The sequence below is a fragment of the Pan paniscus genome, chromosome 8 (genome assembly GCF_029289425.2).
Source record: "Pan paniscus chromosome 8, NHGRI_mPanPan1-v2.0_pri, whole genome shotgun sequence".
Lineage (NCBI taxonomy): Eukaryota > Metazoa > Chordata > Mammalia > Primates > Hominidae > Pan > Pan paniscus.
In genome coordinates, this window is record NC_073257.2 from 129,171,698 (window position 1) to 129,194,419 (window position 22,722).

The following is a 22,722-nucleotide window of genomic DNA, read 5'->3' on the forward strand; positions in this document are numbered from 1 at the left end:
GTATGAGCCACTGCGCCTGGCCAAAAAATCATCATTTTTGAGGGACCAGTATACAAATCACCTTTGTTTGGCTTGCTTTTGGCACTTGGCAATTGAATTCTGAATATCAGGAACTTGGGCCATTATGATTAAAGTATAAGAGAATTATTTCCAAATTTTCAGTTACAATTGAGAGGTCAAGATTTCTAAAACTAAAACAACTTTTTATATTAAATAAGTTACTGAGCTGTTTGCAAGGTGAACTTCTATGTACAACATACTTGGCAGAAAATACGTTAGAAATGTAACTTTGGTTACATTTTCTGAATGAGCAACTCTGGCTATTTCGGTAAATACCAGATGTCAGATCAATTTGTTTATGGTTAAAGGATACAATTTACTGCCAAGTGAGGGACTACCAGCTTACTGTCCATCCCAGTTAGAGGCAGCAAGAAGGCTGTTGAAGATCTAGGGCTAAATTTCCTATTTTACCATCCATCACCTTTAAAAATCACAACCATAATTGACGATCCCAACTAACTCCATTAGCATTAGGCTAAACACAAAGAGATACACATTTGTTCTTGTTCATTTTCATTCTCTCCTCCCTCCCTTTTTCCTCTAATTCCCTCTTCTCTCCCTCCCCCGGACAGCCCCCACAAACACCCTTGAGTGTAAGGTAACTCAAGTAACATTTGGTTCAGTTTAGAAGTGACTAAGTTAGAACTAGACTACTATTACTCAATTTCTGTTTATAAAGCATATTTCAGTAAATTATAATTCTGAAAAGTTAATAAAACAATTTCTAGGTTCTAGAACAAAACAAAGAAAACACATGAAAAGAAACAAAATACTGAGCTTCTGAAGGGTCCTTCTGGTATCAATCTAATTTACTTCTAAGCCAGGCAGTTTTAACAGCACAAAAGATATAAACTGAAATACTTCATGGGACCCTCAACTACTTGGAAACAATAGACCTTGTTCCAAGGAACCCACTATATTCTCAATCATTTTCCATTTAGTTCCATCACTTTAATAGAAAAACAAAGGAGATACCACATTTACTAGGTGTCATCTTTGAAACTGTCTTACCAGCAAAGAGGATTCACAATTTGGATGCACACAATCACACCATCTTTTTCAAAGTAAGTATAACTCTTTGAAACAGACATATGGCAAATGTCTTGTTTTTATCACTTGGCATAAAAATTACTATCAACTCCCACAGAACTTTTCAAAAGACCTGTCACTATATTTAAACAATTCATAAAGATATAAAATCAGAAAAGTTCTTAAACTCATAAGCCAGATAAATGGAAAAGAATCTCTCAACTAAGGAGAAATGCTGTATCTCAATTATGACAAAAATTATATATACAGTTGTGCCTTGGTATCTGATATGGTTTGGCTGTGTCCCCACCCAAATCTCAACTTGAATTGTATCTCCCAGAATTCACATATGTTGTGGGAGGGACCCAGGGGGGCGTAATTGAATCAAGAGGGCCAGTCTTTCCTGTGCTATTCTTGTGATAGTGAATTAAGTCTCATGAGATCTGATGGGTTTATCAGGGGTTTCCGCTTTTGCTTCTTCCTCATTTTTCTCTTGCTGCCTCCATGTAAGAAGTGCCTTTTGCCTCCTGGCATGATTCTGAGGCCCCCCCAGCCATGTGGAACTGTAAGTCCCATTAAACCTCTTTCTTTTGTAAAATGCCCAGTCTCAGGTATGCCTTTATCAGAAGCATGAAAATGGACTAATACAGTAAATTGGTACCAGTAGAGTGGGGCGGTGCTGAAAAGATACCTGAAAATGTGGAAGCGACTTTGGAACTGGGTAACAGGCAGAGAGGTTGGAACAGTTTGGAAGGCTCAGAAGAAAAGAAAATGTGGGAAAGTTTGGAACTTCCTAGAAACGTGTCGAATGGCTTTGCCCAAAATGCTGACAGCGACATGGACAATAAGGTCCAGGCTGAGGTGGTCTCAGATGGAGATGAGGAACTTGTTGGGAACTGGAGTAAAGGTGACTCTTGTTATATTTTAGCAAAGAGACTGGCGGCATTTTACCCCTGCCCTAGAGATTTGTGAATTTTGAACTTGAGAAAGATTATTTAGGGTATCTGGCAGAAGAAATTTCTAAGAAGAAAAGCATTCAACAGGTGACTTGGGTGCTGTTAAAGACATTTGGTTTTATAAGGGAAACAGAGCATAAAAGTTTGGAAAATTTGGAGCCTGACTATGTGATAGAAAAGAAAAATCCATTTTGTGGGGAGAAATTCAAGCCAGCTACAGAAATTTGCATAAGTAGCAAGGAGCCTAATGTTAAATCCCAAGACCATGGGGAAAATGTCTCCAGGCCATATAGAGACCTTCAAGGCAGCCCCTCCCATCACAGGCCCAGAGGCCCAGGAGGAAAAAGTGGTTTCATGGGCTGGGCCCAGGGTCCCTGTGCTGTGTTCAGCCTAGGGACTTAGTGCCCTGTTGTCCTAGCCACTCCAGCTGTGGCTGAAAGAGGCCAACGTATAGCTTGGGCTGTGGCTTTAGAGGGTGGAAGCCCCCAAGCCTTATTCAGCCTGTGGGTGCACAGAAGAATTGAGGTTTGGGAACCTCTGCCTAGATTTCAGATGTATGGAAATGCCTAGATGCCCAGGCAAAAGTTTACTGCAGGCTTGGGGCCCTCATGGAGAACCTCTGCTAGGGCAGTGTCAAAGGGAAATGTGGGGTCAGAGCCCCCCACACAGAGTCTCTACCAGGGCACTGCCTAGTGGAGCTGTGAGAAGAGGGCCACCATCCTCCAGACCCCAGAATGGAAGATCCACCAACAGCTTGTACCATAAGCCTGGAAAAGCCTCAGACACTCGATGCCAGCCCATGAAAACAGCTGTGAGGGAGATTGTACCCTGTAAAGCCACAGAGGTGGAGCTGTCTAAGACCATGGGAACCCACTTCTTGCATCAGCGTGACCTGGATGTGAGACCTGGGGTCAAAGGAGATCATTTTGGAGCTTTAACATTTGACTGCCCTTCTGGATTTCGGACTTGCATGGGCCCTGTAACCCTTTGTTTTGGCCAATTTCTCTTATTTGGAATGGCTGTATTTACCCAATACCTGTACCCCCATCGTATCTAGGAAGTAACTAGCTTGCTTTTGATTTTACAGGCTCATAGGCGGAAGGGACTTGCCTTGTCTCAGATGAGACTTTGGATTGTGGGCTTTTGGGTTAATGCTGAAATGAGTTAAGACTTTTTGGGGACTACTGGGAAGGCATGACTGGTTTTGAAATGTGAAGACATGAGATTTGGAGGGGCCAGGGGGGAATGATATGGTTTGGCTGTGCCTCCACCCAATTCTCATCTTGAATTGTATCTCCAAGAATTCCCATGTGTTGTAGGAGGGACCCAAGGGGAGGTAATTGAATCATGGGGGCCGGTCTTTCCCATGCTATTCTCATGATAGCAAATAGTCTCAAGAGATCTGATGGGTTTATCAGGGGGTTTCTGCTTTTGCTTCTTCCTCGTTTTTCTCTTGCTGCTGCCATGTAAGAAGTGCCTTTTGCCTTGAGATGATTCTGAGGCCTCCCCAGCCATGTGGAATTGTGAGTCCAAATAAGCCTCTTTTTGTTCCCAGTTTCAGGTATGTCTTTATCAGCAGTGTGAAAACAGACTAATACAGTATCTGTAGAAAACTGATTCTAGGACCCCCATGGACACTGGGTCTGCTGATGCTCAAATCTTACAATCAGCCCTGTGGAACTTTTAGATACAAAAAGTCATCCATGTCTGTGGGTTCTATATCCGACAAATACTGTATTTTTCATCAGTTGTTGATAGAATACAAAGATGCAGAACCCTCAGATATATGGCAGCAACTGTATAATAAAAAAGTATTCTTGGCTGGGCATGGTGGCTGATGCCTGTAATCCCAGCACTTTGGGAGGCTGAGGTGGGCAGATCACCTGAGGTCAGAAGTTTGAAACCAGCCTGGCCAATATGATAAAACCCCATCTCTACTAAAAATACAAAAATTAGCCAGCATGGTGGTGCGTGCCAGTAATCCCACCTACCTGGGAGGCTGAGGCACGAGAACTGCTTGAACCCGGGAAGCAAGAGGTTGCAGTGAGCAGAGATTGCACCACTGCACTCCAGCCTGGGCAACAGAGCAAGACTCTGTCTCAAAAACAAACAAACAAAATACACACACACACACACATATATATACACACACATACACATACACACACACACACACACACACACACACACACACATATATGGAGAGAGAGAGAGATATTCTTATAGGGGTGCATTTGAATAGTACAAGGAATGAATCCTAAATTATCTCACATGTTGAGGATCCCAAATCTGGAAATCTGAAATCTGAAATGCTTCAATGAGCATTTCCTTTAAGTGTCATGTCGGTGATACGAAGTTTCAGATTTCAAAGCATTTCAGATTTTTGGATTTGGAATGCTCAAATTGTATAACGCCTAAATTTTCAGAAATTAACATTTAATGGATAGCTAAGAAGCTGCTGAAGTCAGCCTCTCCTAAGAACTAGGGCAGATTTAAAATTAGTTTTTGAAGAAAATCTTCAATGTCATCTAGCATGGCTTTGTTCTAAGAGTTGGGTTTGAGTTTTGGCTCTAACATTTACTAGTTTTGTCACCTTAGACAAGTGATTTAGCCCCTGTGAGTCTTAACCATAAAACGGTGACATCTGATATCTACCACACTGGGTTGCTGTCAACATTAAATGAAACTATTGGCATAAACATCTGGCGCAATCTAGGTACAGGTACTTCTGTTATCTCCCCTCAAGAAGATTTCTTTCTGGATGAAAATACAAGTGACCCCCCTCAATCTTCAAAATAGAATGCCAGCTTGGCCATTTGATAACTTGGTTTCTAAAGCAACTGGATGGTAAATCCGGAATGTATTCATTGGTCACCTCATCTAAGAGACAACAAAGATCTAGAAGTATAATATCAAAAAGTAAACTCTATTATACAAATATAACCAATTTAAGAGATCTAAGGAATAAAAATGATCCTCTGCTCAGGTTCAAAAGGCTGTTAGGAAAATAATTACATCCTAAAGATTACCTTGCAATATACTTAAGGTTTCTTCTTTTCTCTCTCTTTTACAATGATTGATGTTGGAAATAAATTTAAATTTTATACTACCATTCCAGTAAAATAAAAAGTTCAGTAAAATATGCAAAGGCCGAGGTTGTCAGGTGAACAACAGAGTAGAACACTCTTGCCCTTTTTAATTCCTTTGTTAAATAGAAACAGTTCTCATTCTGAATCACCAGGTCAGGCCTCAACTTCATATAGTATCACTCTACTTCTGCAGATGACTTACATCTTACTAAGGAAGTATGAGAGCCTTAGGTACAGATAGGTTTTGTTTTTTTTTTTATAAATAAGGTTTTTTTAAAAAATTACTTTTTTATCTTGAAATAATTTCAACCTTACAGAAAGGCTCCAAAACTAGTAAAGAATTCCCATTTATCCTAAACCCAGATTTTCCAATTATTAACATTTTGCCACATTTGTTTCACTCTGCATATTATTTTTCTGAACTATTTGAAAATAAGTTATACATATGATGTCATTAACTTCTAAATACTTAAGCATGTATTACCTAACAAGGACATTCTCTCACATAACCACAGTATAATTGCCAGAGTTAGAAAGCTAACATTGGGATAATACTATTATCTAATCTACAGACCTTATTCCAGCTGAAATATAATTTGAAATATGAATCAACAGCCTTTTATTTTTGCATAATCTTTGACCAAGGGATTACTTACATCAGTAGTAAACTACTGCCTGTTGGCTATTTATGCTTTAAGAACACACAAGCATATTCGTATGTGAGCAATGGGTGTATGTGTATGTTTATAAAGTTTTTTCTAAAAAGTTAACAGTGATCTCTCTGGGTAGTGGAATTACGGTTGACTTTTGTAGTCTTCTTTATAGGTTTCTAATTTTTTTTAAATGGGGGAAAATTGCCCATACCAATTTCTAAACATATATAACTTATCTTACACAGGTTGATTTTGTTAAAATATGCAAGTTTCTGCAAACAAATGAGTGTATCATCACAAAAACTAAAAATCTGCTTCATGATACTTCCTTTTGCTTAATGGCCTCCTACTTAAACTTCTGACAACACTCTCAGTATTGATCAACGTACAAAAGATAATTCACAATCATTCATTTAGGAAAAAAGTCATCTGTCCATACTCTAAGAATTACTGGATAACCTTTAAAAAATATAATGAATTATCCAGAAGTAGTCTTATTTACAGTAGTTAATAAAACATCCTTATCTCTTCCAGCATAGGGCATATTGTTTATACACAAACAATTTTCAAATATAACCACCTATTTCTCTAGTACAATCCAATATCAATGTAAACCAACATGCTTACAAATGGGAAACACGGCTGTTCCCAAATCGACTTTAAACTCTACTCATGTTCAATATTTAAGTTGAGAAATACACAATAACTAATGAAAATACTATAAAGACAGGTTTAATAAGACATACGAATTAAGTGTTGCTGTTTCTACCCCTTTCCACTTACCTGTTTGAAGGCAAAAACAAAAATTTTAACTAGTCTTACTTTTAGCTTATTCATTTTAAAGTACCTTCAATTAGTATATTATAGAACTTCACATTTATAGCAAAATGCAAATGGGTGAAACTAGAGATGTCAAATAGTGAAGTATCATGAACTACTTCCTAAATGCTTTAAAACTTTCTGTTATTAATTACAACTATCTGGAAGCACTAACATCCATGCTATGATATTAATATTCTTTATTCCTAAAAAGTTTTTTATTTCTTATCTTAAATATTCCTGATGAAATATAAATGCTTGTCCATATTTTATCCTCAGTTGACATGGGCAGCAGCTATTGATCTCCATCCTCCTTATAACAGCTCTTAATAAGCTTGCTGATATTCTCAAGTCATTATTTGAGAACACAATCTTAAACAACAACAACAATACCACTATCTCATGATTGAGGAGGATACTCTCCCTGCCCTCCTCACATTGTTACAGGAAGGATTTAAAAGGGTCTTATAAACTTGTACAAGAAAAAATAAATAAATAAAATAAAAGGGAGTGAGTGTAGGGGATTTATAAGGACACACAAAATATATACACTAAAACCATAGGAACAAAAGAGGTCAATCAGGTTAAGTTAAATAATAATAGATACTATGTGCTAGGTATTATGCTAAGGGTTTTACATACATTTAACCCTTATATCCTGTAAGGCAGTTACTATTACCTCTACTGTAGAGATTATGAAATACCTTGCTCATAGTCATAGAGCGAGAGTGGAAAAAGCTAGATCTGAACCCAGGCCTATAGGACACCATTTGTGGAAATGATATAGTACTAGTTAAGAACATCAGCTGTGGAGTCATACTGCCTGGGTTTGCAGACTGTTTTTACTGCCAGCTAGCTGGGTGATTTGGATAAATTACTTCTGTCTTTACATCTCAATTTCCTCATATATAAAACAGAGATAATAATAGTGCCTATTATTATGGTATTGTTAAATGAGGATTAAATGGTTAATGCATGTAAAATCTTAAAACTATGACTGGCACAGAAAAATTGCAGAAACTTGTAACTGCTGACTACCACTGGACTGAATATATGTGGACAGGGAGTTGAATGCTACTGCCAGATCTCCCATAACATCTCTCTAATACTTTCCTAAAGTGTGTGTTTATGTCCTAGTTCTGCATCCGTGTATGGCTCAGAAAATCAGCTATTTGGCTAAGTGGATTTTTATAGGAAGGTGCTACTGTGCCTTGAAAAGGATGTTTTAACTAGTGAGAATGTATGGACTGTGTGAATCAGTTTTAGTTGAATCTCAGTAAACTGCAGGATTCTGAGAAACAGAACCTAAAAATAATGTTTAAGTTTTATGACTGTTGCCTCCTTTAACTTGCTCTTAAAAAAATTTAGATTCTTACTACAATACTGTGAAACTACTTTGCTTTTCTTTACCCTATATGAAAAAAAGAGAGCTTAAAAACATAGCATAAACCTCAAAGCATTCAACTTATTAGTTAAGATACTAAAAGTTGAAATAACAGCAGTAAAAATTAAAAAAAAAAAACATAGTAGATCAAAGCACCACATGAAAAACATTCCATCTCTAGCCTGGCCTTTGATAGTCACTATACCTCAAACAGCTTGTACAGAATGAGATCCTCTTTCTCCTTTTCCTTCTCCTTCCTCATAGCTCATCTTTCTGGCTTCCTTGCTCACTCCAAAAACCCCCCATTCCCAGTGGTATTCAAGCCACACAGACTCTATTTTCCATTTCCATTGCCACCTTTCTAGTTCAGACTTTCATTACCCCTCACCTCTACTTTTTCAGGTCTTTACCCTATCAAATCATCCTTGATTTTATCCATTGCTGTCAGGTTCAATAAACATTATTGACTAACTACTATGTGCTAAATACTGTGCTGGACATTTTAATATATTTAATCTCAATTAACCCTCATACAACCATAAGAAGCATCAGTCCCATTTTATAGAATAAAGTACTTGTGGATGAAACGGGTTTGGGGACTCTTGACTAAGGTCATGCTGGAAAAAGTGGCCTAGCTGAGACTCAAATCCAGCTCTAAATCTGCCTGAAGAAAGATTCTGATGTCACTTTCATTCTAAAAGCCTCCAGAGGTCCAACAGTCTTGGAGAGTAACAGGCAAACTTCTTAGTGTGGTATTTAAAGTCCTCTATAAGGTGGTCCAACCTTTTTATTCTTGTTTTGCATAACTTCCTATGCTATCATATTCTTTAGCCAACTTGAGCAACTCACTCTATCTCAAAGACACTCAAATAGTCTCACTCTTAACTGAGGATTTTGTCATGTCCTCATCTTGAACTGGCCTCTCTGCCATCTCAAAATCCTATACATACTATGAGGTTTGGTTCAAATGTCACTGCCTTAATATATTCTTTTCTTGTTTTCCCAAAAGAATGTTACTTTTCCCTCATTGGAACCTCACAGTACTACTGATACTCACAGTACTGTTGCTCTGATTTCCCTACTACTAATTTTCCTTGAAGGGAAAGATGATACAATGCCTTACACCTTATACTCAGTTTCCTGTTCTCATACTCATAGTGCCTTCCACTGATTTGATCTGGAGAGTTTATGTTTGTATATTTTAACATAACTTCCTATTCTTTCCCCAGCATCTTAGAATCATAGTAAACATACTTAGAAAACCTAAGACAGAGAACTACATCCCTCATTTTTAATCAAGATGAACTTTAAGAGAAGAAATGTTCCATAGGATTTACTATTAAAGCTCAAAGGCATTTAGTTTAAAGAAGCCAAACTATAGAATGTTATATATGGTTAAAATTTCATTGAGTCCCTACTGTATTCACAAGTATTATCAAATTGAACTAAACCTGAGTTTTCATAAAAACTGACATTTTCAAAAAGGCTTTATTTGCTTTAATCTTTCTCTTCCTTTTGATAAGATTAAGACTGTAAATGGCAAATGGTTAAATAGGAGCACCAAAATGCTATCTGCAAGGCATCTGGCCTTAAAAAAACACACCAAAATGCCAACTCTGAGGCATCTGGCCTAACGTATTTGTAAGTTGGTCTGTCTCAAATATTCTTACTTGAAATCACAGTTCTTTAGGAAGCTCTTTTATACTCTTTGTATGTACATTTAACAATACATGACAGAGGTGGGCTTGTAGGTGCATTCAATTTCATTCAGCAAGACTTCTAAAACTCTCCAAAACTGAAAGGGAAGTAAGGCAAGTAAAATTTTAGATTATACCTAGTCATTTTATTTAGGTTACATTAAACTATACACATAGAGTAAGAAATGTTTTTGATGTGTTCAGTAATGCCAGAAATAAAATACTATTATGCACCACATCTGTAAACTAAAATCCTCACTCTAAAAATCAGGCTTTTCACAAAATTAATATTGAGTAGTATATCTCTCATTTTGTGGACTTCCTTACCCTAAACATTTTTATTTGGTTAAAACATACATCAGGAATAGCCTTGAAGATGGAAAGGAAACAGAAGTGTGACTAAAAGTCACGCTAAAACTTTGAAGGTCTGGAAGAAGGGTTGAGGTTGAATGAAGGCTCATGGTCAGACAGCCAGCCTTAGTCATACCGAAAACATTTACTGAATACCCACTGAATGCCACGTGCTATGAGCAAAACAATCATGGTACCTGCTGATACGGAAGATATTGCTGGAGACAATACTGATCACATTATCATAGAAACATAAATGCGAAATCCCAACTGTGATAAGCATTACCAAGGAGTTTCATGATAGTTAGGAAAGGTTTCCAGAGGAAATGATGATTACTGTTTTATTAATAGGCTCTAAGAAAACAGAAAACTAAGTATTTAATATGGAAGCCCTTTAAAACAGAGGATGGCTACTTGGTGACAGAAGAACTGAGAACCAAACAGGAGACAGTGAGGAAACTCAGATATGAGTAACAGTTCTAAGAAGTTACTATCAACCTTTGGCTGGAAGGAAGGGCAGGGGGAGGAAGAGGTGGTATTAGTAGAGGCCAGAGGCTACAGTATCAAGCAGAAGCTGGAAATATGGTGGGCCTGTCCTGTCAGAAGCATGGTGCCACGAAGGAGAAAGAATGGCTGTCAGACACATTGTCCAATGCAGAGGGGGGAAGAGGAAGAAAACCCTGGCTTTCCCAGTTCACTCCTATTTCCCATCAGTGCTTTACATTGGTCAAACCTAGCTGAAATACAGCCTGCAAAGGTCAGCCCTCTCATGGCATACAGCAGGGAAGGGCCCAAGAATGTATCCGAGGGCAAACAAGCTAAGGTCTAACACAAGCAGAGATCGGATGAATGGGTTAACCAAGGTTTGTATGGGGAGAAATGAGTTGGGGGTAGAGTGCACATGTACCATGGCTGTGTAGAGGACAGAGAGTATGGCAAGTATGGAGGAGTGAAAGCATGGCTAAACTGGAGAATGGCAGGGGAGAAAGAAGGGCTGAGAAATAAATAGGGACCAGGCCTGCGAGGGCTGGAATTTGTCATCCTACAATACGCAATCAGAAACCACTGAGGCAGGCAACTGATAAAATCAGATTTTTATCTCAAAAGTTCATTGATCCTCCCCTTTCCTCCCAGGACATTTACTAAACTGCAACAAGCCAGAAACTCTACTAGGTGCAGGATACATAGCATAAAAAAAATACAGCATGTTTGTGTCTCTGTGAAGTCTACCAGCAAGTGTCTAGCATGCTGGATTATCGAAGACCTTTTAAGTATTCTTTTAGCGTGAATCATCTGATTATCATCAGGAACATGAGATTTATCTTCATTGCTCTACAGATTTAGTTCCAGTAAGGTTGCTGATTATCCTTATTGTTTACTTTTTGTATTTATATGCTTCCATTAGTCATTCACCCACCTTTGTCTTTTCAGCTGAAGAACACTAATTTTTTTCCCATCCATTTATCTTTATATGGCTATCTCATTTCCGTGTTAATTTTAATTATTTGTCCTCGCCCTATCCAGTTCTGTTTTAAATTCCTTGTATTATAGCAACCATAAATGCACAAATAATTTATTCCCAGAGAATTTCATAGTTTTAAAATAAGGGTATAAAAAGATTTCATTTTGTGACATCTTTCATGAAAAGTCAGATTTCTTGTTTTGGAAGCACAGTGACATACTGACTACTTCTTTAAGAATCCTAGATCTCATATTTTAAAGTGTAGTTTGGATTTATTTCTTACATACTTGTCCTGAGAGTTCTTCCTTCATATTCTACTTCTTAACCTGGCACTTCTGAGCTGAGTGCCATGTGTAAATCTGAAGATTATACTGTACATTCCTTCTTCTAGATCTGTGCTGTCCAATATGGTACCCACTAGTCACACGCTTCTGAGCCCTTGGAATGTAGCTGAAATTCAACCTATGCTGCAATTGTAAAATATATACCAGATTTCAAAGACTTTGTATAAGAAAAGAATGTGAAATATCTCATTGATTTTTATGTTGATTACATGTCAAAATGACCAGGTTTGGGATATATGGGTCAAATAAAACATTACTAAAATTAATTTCTCCTGCTTGTTTTTTACAGTGTCCACTAGAAAAATCTAAAATTAAGTAAGTGCCACATATTATATTTCTATTAGTGCTGTTTTAAATCATTTATGAAAAATGATCAAAGTCTCGGACTCAATCATTCAGGACACTATACCTGATCATCCTTACCCTGTTTCCCACATGTCTAAGCCAGATCTAATTGTGACAAAATATTCTCCTAGGAATTAGATGTTGGGAAACTTTGGTATGGATCTTCATCAAAAGCTTTCTGAAAGTTGAAAATGCATTTACTGTTTTCATTTCTTCTATATGCTCATTTAGCATCTTTATATCAGATAGGAATGATTTCCCTAAATACTGTTTTTTTCTCCCAACTGATTACTTTTCCTTTACACTAAGTCTTTCCTGTATTCAACTGCCCTAATCATTACTCTGGAAGTAAACAAAGACTCACTGGGCTCTATAATAAGCCAGACTGTCTCTGAATCAGGCTTAATCTTAGGCAAGTAAACATGGCTGATCATATTTTGAAGGCCCTTGTATTCAAATCCCATCTCTCCATACTTTCAGATCTCTCCTTAACTCTGTTCTAAAATGATCCCATTATCATCACTACTAATTATTTGAATACCATTCACAGTCCAGTTTTTGTTAGAGGTAGTGGGATTTAATCAAACAAGTAGAGATCTTATAGTCAGAAGACTTTGGCTCTTTGTATATGGGAAGAGTATTTCATAGATTCTAAAGTGCTACATATGTTAGATATTTTGTTTGCATATCTTGTTTCTTACCCTGGCAGTAGTTCTTAGAATATAGGTATCATCTCCTCAAATATCTCTTTAATTGTATGGGCATGTTTAAAAATTGATAGGAGCCTGGTATCAATGATTTACCTTTTAGAATCGGATTACATTTTGATGAGAAAACAATAGCTTTCTTTTCTAAAAAGAAGAAAAAATACCACTCAATTCAAACAGAATGAAAAAGTCCAAAATCTAGGAGGTGAATTCTTCAGGCTTCACAATTTTAAATATGGCTGACCCTATCTAAAGCCCTTCTTATAACGGTTGCCAGTTAATACCATGTAACACTCAGAAAGAATATTACTGTTCTGATTAAGAACTCCAATATATCACTTACAGATTCTCCCCAACTGTTAGCTGAATGCTTTTCAGGGATGCATCACTTCTTGCTTTTTAGGTAGATCTGAAGTAGCATGTCATCTCCTAATGCCTTTAACCACAGTTCCCTCTGGTACCTGCATACTGGGCTACAAAAGGTATGAAGTACTTCTACTCTTTTACTTATACTGAACAAATGATTGTTCTCTCTTCTGCCCATCTACTTTAAATAAGGAGACCCAAAAGCTTCTTTTATAATTTCCTCTCCATTTCAAAACAGGAAAAAATTCATATTCATCTTTCCTTTCTGATAGTGACATATTTATATACCAATATTGTTTGGATTTTCAACCTCGTGTCTCTAATTGCAAAGGGAAATACTTGGTCTCTTATGAAAGGCAATTGCTGTCAAGTACCTGAATGCAGAGCGTGGTAGGTTGAAGGAAGATGGAGAGTAGGGTTAGCATCAGAAAATGTACATAAACGCTTGTTTCTAAAAATCAGAACTCCTTACATCCTTTTATTCAGAATGAAAGAATAGGTGGGTGTTTGTACTAGCCCCTACTGCCTTTTCCTCTACCCTAGAATTCCCAGATTCAGAGGTTCCAGAGCCCATTTTCATGGTACCTTCTCTTCCCCAGTGGCCTCAAACATTCCAAATTGGAAGGATAGAGTTGGAACAGAACAACCTACTTGAAGAATCAAGTGAGTCAGTGTGGATAAATGATGAAGAGAAGATACAGAAGGCACAGGCAGACTAGCTAAAATAGGAAGAGAGAGGGAAAGAGAACAAAACTTTTATTAATAATCTATTTGGTGTCTGAGGCCAGGCGCGGTGGCTCATGCCCATAATTCAAGCACTTTGTGGGGCTGAGGTGGGTGGATCACCTGAGACCAGGAGTTCGAGACCAGCCTGGCCAACATGGTGAAACCCTGTCTCTACTAAAGATACAACAATTAGCTGGGTGCAGTGGTGCACGCCTGTAGTCCCAGCTACTTAGGAGGCTGAGGCAGGAGAACTGATCCAGGAGGTGGAGGTTGCAGTGAGCTGAGACTGCACCACTGCACTCCAGTCTGGGCGACAGAGCTAGACTCTCTCCAAAAAAAAAAAAAAAAAAAAAAAAAAAAAAAAAAAACAATAATCTATTTTGTGTCTGGAACTAGGGGTAAAGCAACTGGGTGGTCAGTGGCAAGAAAACTCCAATTCTGGGAGGGTAAAACTTAGGATCTCTCTCTTTCAAACAATGTGTGCTACTGTGACATTTATGTGTTCTGTGGCGCTAACCAGGCACCTAATGATTCACATGTGCTTTAATATATGTCAGATTAATTTATTGTGAATTTTATTTGTAAGCACTATACATTCCACAGATATTTATAGATAGTTTTTATAGTTTATTACTAAAATATCATGGCCTGAAACTTTTTAAAATCTGAAAACTCCTTAAATTTCTTTCTTGGTGAAAGTTAAGCAAAGTATGATCACCAAACCGGAATACTGCAATAATGGACCCGAAATAAATCACAAATTGCACTGTCTCTTTCTGATGTGGTAAAGTAATTTTTAGTATTTACTCTGTCATCTCTTGTAAGATGATCCCCTAATTTTTGTTTAAGCCTAATATCTAATTTACTTATACCTCAGCTATCTTGGCTTATAGGATTCTCATGAGGAATCTTCATTATTTTCAAAGAACAAACACAACCACAAGGTACCTCATTTATCCTATGAGCTCTTTTATTGTACGAATGAGCTAAGCAGGGCACTGGTCTGAGTGAGTTTGCTCCAAACTTTTCTTGGATTTCTAATAAGGTATTTCTAAAATAGGCTTTATGTAGGGTATTTGCTAAATTATTCTTTGCAATTTCTCCCTTATGTCCCAATTTATAAAAAATTCCCTTAAAAATAAAAAGTCATGGCCAGGTGTGACAGCTAGTCCCTTTAATCCCAGCACTTTGGGAGGCTAAGGTGGGAGGACTGCTTGAGGACAGGAGTTCAAGACCAGCCTGGCTAAGATAGAAAGACCCTGTCTCTACCAAAAAAATAAAAATTAAAAATAAATAGATGAGTGTAGTGGTGCACACCTGTAGTCCCAGCTACTCGGGAGGTGGAAGCTGAGGTGGGAGGGTAACTTGATCCCAGGAGTTGGAGGCTGCAGTAAGCCATGATTGTGCCACTGCACTCTAGCCTGGGTGACAGAGCGAGACCCTGTCTCTAAAAAAATAAAAAATGAAAAGGTCATCAAATAGATTTGTTTTCTTGTGGACTGGCTACATAAAAGCCATTCATAACTCCGTTTCTCCCTTGCCTTCTACTTCTACAAAGGCAGAAAAATTAAAATGGCTTCTCATACTGTACTTTCTTGCTGCTGAGGAGGCCATAGGACTCACTTTTGGCCAATGAGATATAAGTGGAAATCCCTGGGAGGAACTTCCAGGAAAGTTTTAAAAAGGACATGGCTGACATGTGCTTTTGGCCAGCTTTAGACCACACCCTTTTTCTTGAAAGGTAAAATCCTAAGGATGCATTAGACATCTTGCAACCATCAGGGCAAAAACTCCATGCTAAGGAAGATGAAGGAGGAAGCTATGTTCCTAGATTACAGTATTATACTCCTTTAAAAACTCAAGGCACATTAAAAGTATGACAGGAATTAAGTTTCTTTTATTTTGTATATTCATTATAATTAGTGACTAACTTCACTGAACAAATTTCAACATTAAATACTGTTTAAATCTAGAGATTGTATTTATACAAAGACAGCATCCTAAACTCATCAAATAATTTAGCATAATTGTCTTAATGATGTTCTATTTTCTACCCATATTTGTAATGTATTACAAATTATTGAATCCTACTCCCTGATGTTTTGTCTTAAGGAACTAATAATTCTCCTCCCTAGGAATATTAAATTCAGACATTCGTAATTTAATGCCTGTAGACACTGTTGCTGACATTTTCAACATCAGATATAATTAATAACCTAGAATTCTTTCCTCAACACTATTTACGACATATACTAAGATCTAAAATAATGACAAGATTAAAGTCTTACCAATTTTTGCTATAAAATATTAGAACTGTCTAATCTCATATCTTTGTAAATATAATAAAGGATATTGAAAATGCCAATAGCAAAGGCAAGTTATGACCAATTCAAAGTAAAGGCAAAAATTTAGCTGGACAAAACAATAATGCTTCTTCATGTAGTTATGTATTTCAAAACAAATTCTAATGCTAGTTATTTCAATCTTCTGAGGAATTGCTTCAAATTGTTTGAGATATAACATAAAGAAGGTTGGGGCAAGAACAGCCACCAAAGAAAGGGGAAACTTTCCATGAAACCTTGTTTTGACCATGTCATTACCATGCTCAAAATGTTCAACAGCTCCCCACTGCTTTCATAAACCCAAACACTGTGGGGCAACCATCCTCCCTTTCCAGTTTTTCTTGTCCCTCCTTCTACACTCTGATCAAAATTACCCTCTTTCTTCCAAAATAATTTCATACTGCCCAATTTTTATATAAAGATGTTCACAACAGTTAATACATAAATAAATCAGAAACAATTTAAAAGTCAAAGGAATATCCATAAAAATACTACATAGTTGTCCATTAAAGACTTAGCAGGATTTTGACTGTTATCCTGTAGTACTGGGTACATGCTTCTACTAAAATAATTATTCACTATCTGAAATTTAGATTTAACTGGGTGTCCTCTGGTAAGCCTGCTCCAGTGTCATCTCTTTAGAGTCCTATTATCACCAGATCTAAAGAGCCTCCTTTATCATAACTTATAATTCCTCTGTCATATGCCTATTTTCTTCATAGCACCTGTGAATCTTTGGGAATAGCTTTGTTCACTTTTTTTGTTTACCATTTATTACTGTGTTCTATCTTTACCCTATAAAATGTAGATCACCTCCTCCCTCTTCTAATCCCCATACCACAAAACTACCCCATGTTAGCATCACAAGAATAGGGGCTTTTTTTGTCTTGAACAGTTTCTCTTGAATCTAAAACAGTGCCCAGCACAAAGTAAGTGCTCATAAAATATCTGTCCAATGAATGAATAATGAATACTCTGAATTCACATGTATTTGAAGGTGTTTAGTTAAAATTAGTTCCTTCTAATTTCATAACTGAAGCAATCTTAAAGTTCTGAAAGGAAAGCTAGTCGGACTAGGTTTCTTGTGCAGGTAATATGAATACTATTTATAGTTTCTTGTGATTTACTTTATCACTGCAGTTGTATTGTAACGAGACAAATAAATAAGAACTGTTCATAGCTATTTGCACATGACCAAAAATAACTCTAGGAATACAGAAATAGTAATAAACGCATGCTTATAAAATAGAACTTTATATAGATATAAATCACTGTAAATCCATTTTACCGTCTTAATAGAACTCCTCTGTTTTTCTTCCCAAACACTACTGCTTAACTCAAGTGTGCAATGAACATTTGCCTCTCTGTCATAGGATCCAAAAATGAGTAACCTGCAGAATAAAACAAAACAAGGGAGAGTATCATACCTGTTATATTCATTAAAATTTTTCTTTCTGATTATTATAACAAGAAACAACACATTACTCCATTACTATTATAGCTTTAGTAACAGAAAAAAAAATTAAGTCAAATATTTTATACACCCTCTAGTGGAAACATGAAGTAAAGCTAAAATTTGGTGAGATTCCAGGATATGCTATTTTTCAGCAGCTAAGTCAAAGAAATACAAAGTATTATCTACTCATTAGGTAAAGAAATTGACCAAATATGTACATGTAGCAGCAAGAGCTATACATCTTCAAAACAGACTGTTGAATTTAAAAACAAACAAGATGCAGAATAATGCTAGTATACCATCAACTCTGTAAAACACATACACACACAAAAGTGCAATATAATTGCTCATAAACAAACACACACACACACACACACACACACACACACTTCATCTACTAATGTGACCTCAGGCAAATTATTTAACTTCTCTACGCTAAGCCCAACTCCTCCTCTAGAAACTTAGGGCAAAAATAGTACTTACCTCTGAGAACTGTTGTGAGTAAAAGGCAATGCACACAAGGCATTTAGCATAGTGCCTAGCAAACACTAAGTGCTCAATAAATGTTATTTCTATTATTGTCTTGAAAACAACTGTCAAGGAATATTGGCATCATGTAATTTTACTGTTTAATATTTAGATCTAAAAAAGACATATGAGGTCCAGTCACGAGATTATATAATATAGTTTTTGTTGCTGAAGAAAAAAGGTTACTCATGGGTCCAACTTCTATATTATCTATCCTCAAAATCAGAATGTAAATCTGCCAACTTGTTTCAGGAGTAAGCTTGAGAACAGCTTTAACACTAACGAACATGTTGACTGTTACTCTATTACTTTACTTCTCTATGAAGATCATGAGGTAGTAATGAATAATGAAAAGGTGGATAAAACACATTAGAGAAATTTAAAAAAAACTGTGTCCGCAGGTTAAAGACCTCAAGCAAATCATGTCCATACTCCACAAACTAGACTCACAAACAGAAGCCTGAATAAACTCATGGTGAAAAATCAAACCCAAACAAACAAAAACAAACCCCTAAAATTATAAGCTCTAAACAATTCTTAAATAATCTTAAAAGGAACTTTAAACTTAGTGCTTAACAACCTATTATCAAAAAGAAGGCAGTCCAAATACATACAGGATTCTTAAACATAAAACACTAAGTTTAGGGAAAAAATGAGAATTTACATTCATTAAAGCTCTGCTGCCACCACCTGTTCAAAGAGTAAACTACCTAAGGGCCTTTACTATCATGCAGACAAAACTGCACCAGCTAGTGTCCCCAAATTCCTGACAGGTATAAATCTTCAGAATTCAGGAATGAAAAAGCAAAATTGTCAGAAATTCTCCCCTGTAATAGTAAGTTATTCCATATTTTTCACAGCACTTTAAAAATGTTTTTAGAAAGAGTAATAAAAAATTTAACAAAAATTAACTCAAAAATTAACTCAAAAATTTAACAAAAATTAACTCAAAATTAACAGACCTGAATATAAAGGCTAAAACTATAAAATCCTTAGAAGAAAACATAAAAGTAAATCTTTTTGACCTTGGACTAGGCAATGGTTTCTTAAATAAAATAAGTACCAAAAGAAAAATAGATAAACTGGATTCCACCAAAGTTAGGAAAGTTTTAAAGTAAATGAAAAAACAACCCAGAGAATGGGAGAAAACGTTTGCAAAACAAGTATTTGATAAGGGCCTAGTATCCAGAAAACATATGAATTCTTTACAGCTCAACAATAAAAAGACAAATAATGCAATTTTAAAATGGGCAAGGAATCTGAATAGGCACATCTCCAAAGATGCACGAATGGTCAACAAGCACATGAAAAGATGCTCAACATCATTAGCCATTGAAGAAGGGCAAATCAAAATGACTTCATACCCACTAGGTTGGCTATAATAAAAGAGACAATAACAAGTATTGCTGAGGATATGGAGAAATTAGAATGCTCATACATCGCTGATGGGAATGTAAAATGATATAGTCACTTTGGAAAACAATTTGACAGTTACCTAAAAAGTTAACATAGAGTTAACACATAGCTCAGTAATTTCACTCCTAGGTGTGTAAGCAAGAGAAATGAAAGCATACATTCATACAACATGCATGCAAATGTTCACAGCAGCATTATTCATACCTAATAGCCAAAAAGTGGAAACAAGCCAAATATCCATCAAATGATGAGTGGGATAAATAAAATGTGTCATATCCATATAATGAAATATTATTCGGCAATAAATGAAGTATTAACACATGCTACATACACTATGAATGAACCTTGAAAAAATTCTAAGTGAAATAAGCCAGCCACAAAAGACTACATATTGTATGATTCCATTCATATAAAATATCTTGAATAGGCAAATTTATACAGATAGAAAGTTATTTAGGGTTGCAGGAGGAGTACTAGAGGAAAATGGGCATTACTGATAATGGATATGGAGTTTCTTTGAGGGGGACGAAAATATTCTAAAATTAAACTCTGACGGTGGTTATACAGCCCTGTAAATTTATTAAAAATCAGTTACTTGTATATTTTAAATGGGTGAATTGCATGGTATATTAATTATATCTCAATAAAACAATTGAAAGAAAAAATGAGTAAGCGTAACAATAAATAATGAATCATTTTTCTGTGGTAAGGTTACATTTAAAGTTTCAAAGATTTTTTTAAAAAGATGTAATAATAAATGATTGGTTTATTATGGTTATAAATCAATATATTGTGACAAGATTATAAACCAATAAAATGTAAAACTGCTCTTTATTTGATACAGATATTTGATAACAGAAAACATTAAAAGGGTACCTTAAAACCAAATAAATTCAAAAAATCATTAATTGTGAAAAATAACCATACATATTAATAACATTCTTAACAATAAAAATTTAAAGCATACAAAGCATTATTTGTCCTATTCAAAGACTTGATCTTTGCTTTGTGACAAATACCACAGAAAAAGTTTTTGTTTTGGATTGTTACTGATGCGTTCAATTGTAATGAGTATTCCCAAAAACATCTCCAGGTTGGGTGCACTAAACAAAAATTATGGGAGGCCATTGTACTGAGCTCCTTCCTGTGCTAGATCCTAATAAGAACAAACCAAATAAGGGGCCCAAACAGACTTATAACTAAATTAGTTGTAGTTTTGTCTTTTGACAGTTCTGGCAGCCATATGAAGGGACATGAAGGAGATTTCTGATGACCCATGACCCAGAGACCTCGAGGAACATGGTAAAGGTGCTGCTGACCCCCCTTTTGGATCCTCTGTCTTTCTCAGGAAGCCCTGAAAATTGTTTTCTTTTGCTTTGCTTTCAAGCTTTGCTTTCTTTTGCCCTGAGTTCCCTGATCTCTGTGGTTTGGGGTCAATCTGTGCTGTGAGAAGGCACTTGACTTTTGGATTTGCAGTAGCTGAGGAGTCACTGGCAAGAGCTGCAGTTTTAAAAGTAACTGACAGTGGTTGAACTAAGTGGTTATTACTGCAGGGAGCACGAACTCTAGTTTTCAGAATTTGCAGTTATGTTGGTTCTATATTCTTCATTTTTCTTGTACACTCAGGTAAGAGAGGCCTCGGGTGTCTGGTTCACAGAGAAATGGGAAAATCATTGGCTAGGTTGATCAGTGGAATGTCAGAGCCAAAGCCATAACCTGACTGGTGGAAACGGGTGAGGCATGTAAGAGCTATTAGAGCAACCCATCACTAAAAAATAAGGCTACCATGAGAAGATAAGCCTGGTCAGGGAATGGGTCAGTTAACATAAAGTTGTCCAGCAGCCACAAGAAAATATCCATGCAATGAAGTATACTGTAGAAACATTATAGGACTCAAACTCGTGGCATCTCCCTCTTAGGTTTTTATCTTGGCTCTGGGAGACCCAAGACTCAATGTAAAAATAGGATCCTTAATTTCTGAAGAGCTGAGTACTCAGCCTTCTGGCTACACCTGACTTTCACATGTATGAATATTAAGCCTGAAAGCTGCATATACTTACAGAAGTGGCAAAATCTTATTAAAGATAATTTAGAATTACAATGGCCATATTAAGACCGTTCCAGAAGAACAAGATCGTTCATCTAAGAAATGTACTTGAATCCCAAGCCTCCCAATTAATTGGTAGAGAGAATGGGATTCTCCTTTTAATTGGTATTCAGAAGCCTTAAAGAAACAACAGGATTCAAAAATAGCTTTTATAAAAGATTCATTGCAAAAAGCTAATGAAAAGCTAAAAATGCAAGATAATCCTCATATACCAAGGAAAATAAGACTGGCTTGACTACTACTGCTCCCCTCTATCCTACTTTGCCTGAATATTCAGTCTACTACCGTTTGAAATACCTTTCTTCTCTGAAAAAGCAGTTAAACAGCTTTTTTATAAAATAAAACCCCCTGAAAATTCCAAAATGATCCCCCAGTAACTTATACTTCCTGGACAAAAGCATAGACAATTTTCTAAATCCAGGGAAGAACTTCAAAATTTTTCTGAAGAATTCATGGTCTTAATTGGAACCTATGACCTGGTATTACTGACCTCTACCAACTAATATACTTTGTTGAAAGGGACCTGAGGAAGCACAAAAATGAATGTAAGAGGCAGAACAGTATTCTCCTGAGAATGGTATCAGTGACCCAACAAGACCTACCTGGATCTACTTATGGGCAAGGCAAAGCCCCCAGAATTGCAAATGACATTCTGAAAGGCATTCCTAAAGTGTTTTTCCATTTGCACTATGTGGTCTATCATTCAGACCTGCATGCTAGAGAAATATGAAGCTGTTACTGACTTGAAAATTCACTTGGAAGCCCTTTTGGTAAGGCATTCCAGCTTCCCCCAACTTGATGCAGGCTCATAAAAAAGACAAAAGACAGGCAGGGAGCAGTAGCTCTCCCCCGTAATCCCAGCACTTTGGGGGGCCAAGGAGGGTG

The 22,722-nt window shown here is 36.6% G+C and overlaps 1 protein-coding gene across 2 annotated transcripts in view; it reads right to left on the reverse strand.

Moving 5' to 3' along the window:
* The window catches only part of PDZD8 (PDZ domain containing 8), a 92,670-nt gene that overhangs the window by 18,587 nt on the left and 51,361 nt on the right, over positions 1-22,722 (reverse strand). For both annotated transcript variants that reach the window (XM_003825632.6, XM_008950963.4), the window contains one exon: positions 17,619-17,721. In XM_003825632.6, the coding sequence (XP_003825680.2) occupies positions 17,619-17,721 (103 nt within the window). The remainder of the gene's footprint in view (positions 1-17,618; positions 17,722-22,722) is intronic.